This window comes from Tripterygium wilfordii, chromosome 10 (assembly GCF_013401445.1).
Source record: "Tripterygium wilfordii isolate XIE 37 chromosome 10, ASM1340144v1, whole genome shotgun sequence".
NCBI classification, from domain to species: domain Eukaryota; kingdom Viridiplantae; phylum Streptophyta; class Magnoliopsida; order Celastrales; family Celastraceae; genus Tripterygium; species Tripterygium wilfordii.
This window is the reverse complement of record NC_052241.1, coordinates 9310329-9320220: the sequence shown is the minus strand read 5'-3', so window position 1 is coordinate 9320220 and position 9892 is coordinate 9310329. Positions and strand designations below refer to the sequence as shown.

At 35.6% G+C, this 9892-nt stretch overlaps 2 protein-coding genes across 2 annotated transcripts; one reads left to right on the top strand and one right to left on the bottom strand.

Annotated features, from left to right (window-relative positions):
• Window positions 1–504: 504 nt before the first annotated feature.
• LOC120007206 (putative UPF0481 protein At3g02645) lies at window positions 505–2369 on the top strand. The gene has a single exon (XM_038857408.1). The coding sequence runs from the start codon at window positions 552–554 to the stop codon at window positions 2223–2225; it is 1674 nt and encodes a 557-aa protein (XP_038713336.1). The 5' UTR covers window positions 505–551; the 3' UTR covers window positions 2226–2369.
• A 3146-nt stretch (window positions 2370–5515) lies between these two features.
• LOC120008033 (putative UPF0481 protein At3g02645) lies at window positions 5516–7310 on the bottom strand. The gene has a single exon (XM_038858539.1). The coding sequence runs from the start codon at window positions 7298–7300 to the stop codon at window positions 5669–5671; it is 1632 nt and encodes a 543-aa protein (XP_038714467.1). The 5' UTR covers window positions 7301–7310; the 3' UTR covers window positions 5516–5668.
• Window positions 7311–9892: the final 2582 nt, after the last annotated feature.

Here is a 9892-nt window from a genome sequence, read left to right as displayed (position 1 = left end):
GAAACGAATAATAAAATTCCTACATATAGAGGAAATAAAGTAAAAGACCACAATAACGGTAAATTGATTATTTGAAGGCATAAACGATGAAAACGGCCCATACTCATTGTTTCGAGTCAACCGTGCGATTTTCAGCCAAATCCAACACCATTTAAAATTGCCTTAATGACCATTACATCCTAATTTCCACCTCGATCATAATTCACGAAAAATCCGTTAACAATCCGATCCACATCAATTAGTCTTGTGAAACAAACCCAGAAGCAAAGACAAGCACAAAAAATAACTCCTTTCACAAACTTTACTAGGATGATAATTTTGACTTGGGTTTAATGTTGGACCAATTGGTGCAAAAGTCTACAAGAAAAAGGCTTTTTTTGTTGGAAATATTTTGGCATGAGAAACGCATTGTGTTATCTTAATGAAACCTGCGCCACATATACTTCCCATTGATAACGTTGTCTTTTGTATATAAAAATACCACTCAATGCATCAAAACTGCAACAATAACCAAACCCCTACTTTGAAGAACAAATTGGTAGAAACCAACCATGTCTTCTACCCAATTCAACATGTCGAATTTGGACTTCGACGAGCATCGATGGCTGATTAACATCCGTCGAACAGTTGAAGAAGAGGTTGAAGACGAGAGGGAAATCCCAGTCTCCATTTTCAATGTTCCCAAATCATTGATGTCTAGTGATCCAGATTCATATACTCCTCAAGTAGTAGCTCTTGGCCCTTACCATTATTTTCGCCCCAATCTCTATGAAATGGAGAGGTACAAGCTTGCCGCAACCAAGATGACCAAGAAACAGCTCCAGAGCGAGAAATTCAAGCAACTTGTTGATCAATTGGTGAACCTGGAGCTTAGAATTCGAGCCAGCTACCACAAGTTTCTGGACTTCAGCCATGAAACGTTAGCGTGGATGATGGTAGTTGATGGTTCATTCTTGCTCGAGATTCTCCATGTCTATGCTGCGAAAGAAGGCAAAGTAGTACTCACAAGAACTCCTTCAAAATTGTCGCATTTGGTGGGAAAAGCAGGCAGAGCATCGGGTTACAACGCGATTCTTAGAGACATGGTGATGCTGGAGAATCAGATTCCACTGTTTGTGATTCGAAAACTAGCTGAAGTTCAATTGTCATCGCTGGAAATGGCCGATGATACGCTGCGTCCCATGTTAACTGGATTATGCAATGACCTTTCCCCATTCAAGATAACAGAGGAAATACCAGTGATCAATGTTTCCAAGAGTGCTCATTTGCTTGACTACTTGTACCACACGATCGTCCCCATAGTTGAAGAATCGTTGGAGATAACTGAGATAGAGGAACTAGTCGAAGCCATGGAAGACAAAGAAGAAGCTCATGCAAATCAAACAAATTTAAAGAAAATCATCAAGGAGATACGGAAAATCGCCTCGAAACTAAACATCAAGGGTCCTGTTCATCTCATTAAAAGATTGCTTCTGTCTAAGCCATTCAAGTTTGTACTCAAATTGCCATGGAGAATCCTCTCAAACCTTCCAGGGTTTTCAATCCTCAAAGGGCTTATTTCACAGATGTTCGTCTTCTCGCAAAGCAAAGAAGCGGCCAAACCAGAAGATGGCATCTCCGACATCGAAAAACCACCACTGGTGGAGGAAATAGCAGTTCCTTCTGTGTCCGAGCTCAGCAAATCCTGTGTCCGGTTCTTACCCACAAATGGTAACATTTTAACAATAAGTTTTGATGTCAAGACAGTTACATTTTATCTTCCTGTGGTTACATTAGATATGAATACTGAGGTTGTGTTGAGGAACTTGGTGGCTTACGAGGCATCGAGCGAGTCGGGACCGTTGGTTTTTACGCGATATACAGAATTGATGAATGGGATTATTGATAATGAGGAGGATGTGAAGTTGCTTAGAGAGAAAGGGATCATTGTGAATCGTCTAAAGAGCGATGAAGAGGCGGCGAATCTGTGGAATGGTATGAGCAAGTCTATTAAGCTCACAAAAGTGCCATTCTTGGATAAAACAATTGAAGATGTGAATAAGTATTACAATAGCAGATGGAAGGTTAAAGCTAAGAGAATGATGAAGCTGTATGTGTATGGTTCTTGGCCTATCCTCACACTGCTTGCTGCCATTGTTCTTCTGGTTCTCATGGGACTACAAGCTTTTTGTTCAGTCTATACCTGTGGTAAGGTATTCAAAATTGAGAATATCTCTGAAAATTAGTAACGCTGCATGAATATTTTGTGTCCTTTCACTTGTTATTGTAGTTGTTGATATGTTTCCTGTTTTTGTGTGAACAAAATGTGTAGTTTTTTTTCTTTTTCTTTTATGGAAAAGTATAAGAAGATGAGTTTGTTTGGGAGTGTATTTTGTTTTAAAATAATAAAATTGATTGAGATTAAAATTGAAAAAAAAACTCGTACTATGACATCGAAAATGGAGTCAACCATGCTTCATCAAGAGTGGAAACAACTCTCTACAGTTTTGAACTCATTGCGATACGATGATAAAGTAATACACCACTTGGTCAAGCACCTTTTTTTGTCCTAGTGCGGTTTGCACCAGTCAAACGCACCAATGTTATCGTATGAGACACTATTGTTTCATATTTTTTATTTGTTTATGTTGAATATAATGATTACAATTATTAATTGCAACAGTGCATGGCACTTAATTTAATCATGCATGGGATATATGGATATTTCTTTATTAAAAAGGCAGTTGGGGGAAGATGGCATCTTGTGTTATCAGCTAAAGTGATAGCTACGGTATGCTTAGGTTGGATGCCCTAATCTAATAAGCATAATTAGTCCAATATAATCCATTACTTAAATTAATATCAACTTTAATATAATCCGATGATTAAATTATAACAATGTGCTTTTTGTCACTTCTCATTGATCTTAATCAATTGTGTGGTCTTGACACCTATAGTTGAACTACAAACTATATATAGAGAGATAAGGAATCTTTAAAAACTAATAGTAATTGAAAGGATCTTTAAATTAATTAAGAGCAATATTCAATGCTCAATATATATAATTAATTTTTTTAAATAAAATCTCATATGCATATGTAATCCATCATGCACTCATTTACAATAAAGAAGAAAGAATATTGTGTGAAATAAGTGACTATAGGGTAATATGGAACTGCATCGCTTGAAGTTTGTTTAGGTTCTAGGGTTTTTAAAAAAAATAAATAAAGAGGACGTAACCTCAAGAAATTAATAAAATAAAATAAAATATTTAGAAAAAGACAAATATAAATTAATTAGCGATAAACCAAAATCTATCTTATGTCATACCCAAACAGCAAACTCTGATACTTGAGTAACCCCTGGTTTTGCAAACTCATCTGCAACCACATTTGATTCCTTCCGAGAATGAATGAACAAACATTTGCTGCTGAAATAGTTTTTCAATACCTCAACGATATTGTGATCCTGTTAGAGTATCCATGGGACATTCTAATTTATTATTTAGCCAGCTAATTGTGTTTGTCGAATATGACTCTATAACTTGAGTTAAATTTAACACTTATAAGAAATGCTTATGTAAGAATGGCAATCCATACCCGATCCACCCCGACCCAATACTCTCTGCACGCGAGTTTTCGCCGATCCAAAGCTTGAACGGGGCAAAGAAATCTAGCCCGCATGTGGGGCGGGGCATGGACGAGTCTGCCTCCCAATCCGCCTCGCTTATATATATATGATTTCTTTTATGAGATGGATAAATATTTATATGCAGAATATATATTAATTTTATATTATTATTAAATTTTATATATATATAGTTGGGTGATGTAACTTTGATTTTATTGAATTTGTTTATTTTGGATGCTTGGAAGTTGATTGGTAGGATTATTTTGGAATATGAAAGTTGGGGGATGTTGGATTATTTTAATATTGGATTATGTAAGAAATTTTGAATGTTGGATGTTATTATTTTGGATCATCGAAGTTAGATTAGTTGGATTAAGTAGTTTGATGATTAATTAAATTAAAAATGTTTATTTGTTGGATTATACAGGTTTATTTCATTATTTGTATTTGATGTTAAATCGGATCAATTCGGACTGGGTCGGATTTGTGCAGCCTTTGATTGTGATAGGGACCCGTGTGTTATAACGGGGTGGGGATGGGGCAGCCATAATCTGTCTCTCGCCCCACCCCATTGTTGTGCCTATATTTATGTAACAAAGCCCAAATTTCAAGGAGACCTGAATGCATATTTTTCTAGAAATAGTAATATCCATTCCAATTTGAATCATTGGAAATGTTGATTTTGAGATATGATGGCAGGAATAGACAGAGCAGAAAGCTTGCAATTGTTGGATATAAGAGTTGCAACTGACCTACTTTGGGCATGAATCAAAGTGGGACCCACAAGTCCTTATGGAAGGATTTGTCGTTCATCTCCGAAAGTTGATGATCGTAATATATTTACATTACAAAATCTGATATCGGGTGAATGGAAAATTGATCTCAAAAAAACCTACATAAAGCGAGGATATGTTGGTGAAATAGACCAGTTCTAGAGTGAGTTTATAGACTCCATCTTGTTGCTATTAGTTTGGGCCCAAGGGTACCCCAAGTTTCATAGATGACTGTGGTAGTAATCATCACATACGACGGAGCACGTATCAATATCAGCAATGGCATCAAACATAATGGAAGAGCGATAGGGTTTGTTCTTCGAAGGTGTTGAATGAGTGGGGTGTGAGGAGCTGAGGCTTAAAAAAAGACAAGGTCAAAGCAAAGTCAACGTAAATTGGGGTATACTTAGTAAATTTTGAGGTGTAACTAAAATTTCTCGAACTTACGTGAGTTTTGAGTTGGGCCTAAACCTACGCGTGTGGGCTTGGGCCGTGTTACAGGTCTGTTGACTTTTTATGTGAATAGTTGACCATGGACCAACATGCTTTGTTTGTTCAAAATAAACTGAATTGTTTTAAATGCTCAGTTACAAAAGTTATAACAGAAAAGGTTTTATTGTCAAACTAAATGCCTTGGTTGGTAAAGAAAGCTTTTAAAAACGTTACAAAGAGATGTTTTTTTGGAGTCTAAAAATGTGTAAGAACGGGTTTTGATTCCTGTTGTTCTTCCTTGTCTCGGTCGTTCATTACTGAGAGAGAGTTTCGTCATAAGTGTTGTTCGTAGTTCACCTTCGTTCGTGCTAGTGGGCGTGCATGAGAGATTGAGTAGATGAAGACGGTATCGCAATCGAACTACAAGCAATAGAGGCAGGCGATAAATCGTCTTAAGGCTAGAGGTGCAAGCCTTGCCTCAATCTATTCTGCATTTTATCTATCTATATGTATGCTATTCAAACCCTATACTGTAATAGATTAGATGTATCTATACATCTAATCTATTACATGTATTGTATATTATAATATGCATGCTTTCATTTCCAATGTAATAGATTTACTGTAATTTTGATTAGATGTATCTATACATGTATTGTATATTATAATATGCATGCTTTCATTTCCAATGTTATGTATATTGTACATGTATATCATGATTAAAATCTGATTATACGAAAAATAGTTGCATCAGTAATCCCATCAGGATCGGATCAAAAGAAAACTACACATTTTGTTCACACAAAACCATAAAAACATATCAACAACAACATTAACAAAATATTCATGTAGTTTCACAGATTTTCAGTGATATTCTCAATTTTGAATACCTTAGCACAGGTATAGACTGAACAAAAAGCTTGCAGTCCCATCAGAACCAGAAGAACAATGGCAGCAAGCAGTGTGAGGATAGGCCAAGAACCATACACATACAGCTTCATCAATCTCTTAGCTTTAACCGTCCATCTGCTATTGTAATACTTATTCACATCTTCAATTGTTTTATCCAAGAATGGCACCTTTGTGAGCTTAATAGACTTGCTCATACCATTCCACAGATTCGCAGCCTCTTCATCGCTCTTCAGATGATTCAAGATGATCCCTTGCTCTCTCAGCAACTTCACATCCTCCTTACTATCAATAATCCCATTCATCAATTCTGTATATCGCGTAAAAACCAACGGTCCTGATACGCTCGATGCCTCATAAGCCACCAAGTTCCTCAACACAACCTCAGTGTTCACATCTAATGTAACCACAGGAAGGTAAAATGTAACTGTCTTGACATCAAAACTTATTTTAAAAATGTTTCCATTTGTGGGTAAGAACTGGACACCGGATTTGCTTAATTTGGAGACAGAAGGAACTGCTATCTCCTCCATCAATGGTGGCTTTTCGATGTCCGAGTCACTACTCGTATTTTCTAGTTTGCTTTCTTCTTTGTCTTGTGATGACCCGAACATATGTAAAACAGGCCCTCTCAAGATTGAATAGAGGATTGTCCAAGGAAACTTGAATGCGACGCTAAGAGGCCGTGAGAGACCCTTGTTTAGGTTCAGGAGAAGCTTCCATGTCTCATTAAGTAATTGAATTACATAACTTGAGTAACCATAAGATGCTTCTTTGTTTTTCACAGCTTCGGTTTCTTCTTCGCACCCTACGACTTCATCTGTTACCTCTGAAGGAACGGCTTCTGCTAATTTAGGCACAATCATGTGATACAAATAGTCAAGCAAGTGAGCACTCTCTGAAATGTCAATCGTTGGCATTTCCTCTGTAATCTTTAGTGGTGAAAGCTCTTTACACAAACCGACTAACCTGGGACGCAGCATTTGATTAGCCAATTCAATTGAAGGAAACTGAGTTTCCAAAATCTTTCTCAATACAAGTAATGGGATTTGGTTCTCCAACATCACCAAGTCGCGGAGAATCGCATTGTGAGCTGACGTCCTTCGGCCTGCATTGTCGACCAAATGCGAAATTCTTGAAGGAATTCTATCAAACACCTTACCTTCTTCATTGCCATAGACTTTCAGTATCTCAAGTAAAAATGAACCGTCAACTACCATCATCCATGCTAGCGTTTCATCGCTAAAATGCAAGTATTTATGATAGCTTGCGCGAACTTTAAGCTCCAGTTGGATCAATTGGTCCACAATATGATGGAATCTAATGCTCTGGGGGAGCCGTTTTTGAATCATCTTTGCAGCGAAAACTTTGTACCTCTCCATCTCATAAAGCTCCGGACACCAGTGGTGGTACGGACCTATAGAAACTATGTGTGGAATGTATGAATTTGGATAACTAGACATTAATATCTTTGGAACATTGAAAATGGATACTGGGATTTCTAGTTCAGGTCCAATTTCTTCTTGTTCATCGAGTGATCGACGGATGTTAACCACCCATTGCTGCTCCTCGGACATGGGATTCGATGGATAGGACATGGTGATGACTACAAATTTGGTTAATGTGTTTTTTCATGCAATGAGTGTGGTATATATCTATATGCAAGAATTCGTAAGCATTACAACATCAATGTGAGGAGTCGTGTGTTGGCTTTGATTGCTTGAATTAGTAAAAGACAACGAGTTTTTCATTTGTGTGTATACATATAATATATATAATATATGTATATGTATATGTATATGAACACACTAGTATGGTTTGACCAGCAACTCTCACTTATTGGTTTATTTTACCGAATAATATAATAGAACACATAAATATACGTGGCAATTACCAATAAGGATAAAATCAACAAAATTTATTCCAATAAGGAAAGTCAAGAAAAAAATTAAAAATAAGGGCAGAGATTGCAAAGTTACATAATGTCCCTTTTTATTTAAAGAAATTACACTATATTGTATTGGCGCATTTCTCACATTTTTCCAGCACATGATATCATCATTTGTTATTTTTTCATTTTATTAAATAAAATTTCAAAATAATTTATCTCTCAAAATATATGACGGAATTTGGAAAAAAAAATTACATATTCTCAATCAACGTGAAAAAACTCTATTAAACAAGATCCCCGGTTAATCCCAGGCAGGGTGTAACACGCCAAATCCTTTACTATGGGTAATTACATGGCAAAGTAACTACTTATACGTACCCAACTATCTAGATCCGAGTAAGTAGTTTACTGTTAGCCTTATTGCGGAGTTTTATCAATTGTTCTGAAAGTAATGTAGTAAAACTTTAATGCTTTTACATAATTTATTCAAAAAGGAATTTCCCAATACTCGTAAGATAATTTCTTTTATACAGTCCTCCATACACAAGATAAAAAAAAACAATGTAAGATAGTGCTAAAGTTAGTAGATAATCTTTGAACCTTATTCGAATTTGGCGATTCCTTTATGCACTTTTAATTATCTATATGTGTGGAAAATATGTAGGAGGGTTAACCAAGTTAAACAATAAAATACACAAATAGGTATATAAAGTTTTAAATTTTGAAAATGTAATAATTAACAGAACTTATTGACTGAAAGATAAATTATCTATAAATTTAGCATTTTTATTTTAATAAAAAAATAACTTCTCTATCTGACAATTCTATTCACAATCCGTGGGTCGGATCTTAAAATCCCCAACATACAATTTTCCTCGGATTCGTGAACCTGGTTAGTAGGAAGGGGACAACCACCTGTATGCCTCCTCGTCAGAAGGATTGTGGTATTTAATCAAAACAAGTGTGTGGGGATATAATAATCGCTTCGACCACACACTATCTAGTCACACTTTGAGACTAGTATGTAAAACTCACAACCGAGTCAGGGACGAGGTAACCAAGTGCATAGGCATACATAAATATCCGTTAATTCCAATATTTCAAGTAACATATTGTAGGGAAATTGAAATCGTCCATATTTTATGAAATTTTCACGTTTAAACATTGTTTATTGTACCAGAAAACAACTAAACCACGTACATCATTTATAGGCAAAACATTTCTAACGGTTATCACCGTTAATTACTAAAAAAAAGAAAAACCCCTTGATAGTATATAACCGATACACAAGTATGTATATGTGTGCGTGTACATATATATATATATATATAATTCCAGAGTCTATTAATACTTTTAAATTACCAATTGGTAAAAGAAAATTTTCTTAAAGAAATTTTCATGCGATATACTCGATAAACATGGATTAAATAAATAAATAAGAACACATTTTACATGTTGTAGAAGTGGCAACCCTCACCTTTATTAATACGTTTAGTCTAGTCTTGAGCGAGGACTTTTCTTTTCTGTTTATCATAAACAAGACTTTTCAAACATGTACACAAAACGTACGAATTATATATATATATATATATAACCAAAAATGATTTTCACATTATCTTAGGTTTATCTAGGTACTAGTACCTATCAAAATAACTTATCACCTTATATCCCACGATTTTTATGCCAATTTCCTTCCTTTCCTACTTAGCTTTCCCTTTCTCTAGTATTTATAGAGACCCATATAGGTACCAACTCATCATTTACTAAATAATTTATTGACAACTGGTATAGTTGATGGTACATGCATTAGGTTTGTCTACAGTATTCTATAGTTTCAATCGGTAGCATCAAATCTGTTTACTAAAGTTTAAAAACAGATTGAGCTCGACATTGATATGTACCATCAACGCTTCTGATTAAAACTACACCCTTGACTCCAAGTGAGCACCTAACACTCATGATTAGTTCTAAATCCCTAGGGGCACATGGTAACTTTTCATCCATATGAATGATAGATATGTTTTTTTTCCTATTATCTCTTTGATGGCCAAATACCCCCTTGCATCTCCCTAGCCCTACACGTTTTTAATCACATGACAATTACCACCCCCTCCACTTGGTCCTCTTATGAATCAACACATGTAACCCATAGATGAATACTATTTACATAACATTTTACAACCTAATACCGGTAACATTCCATACCAATTATATACCAGTAGTGCTAGGTATCCCATATAGTGGTAGCTCAAGTCTCTTAAAAAAAATTTAAAACGTT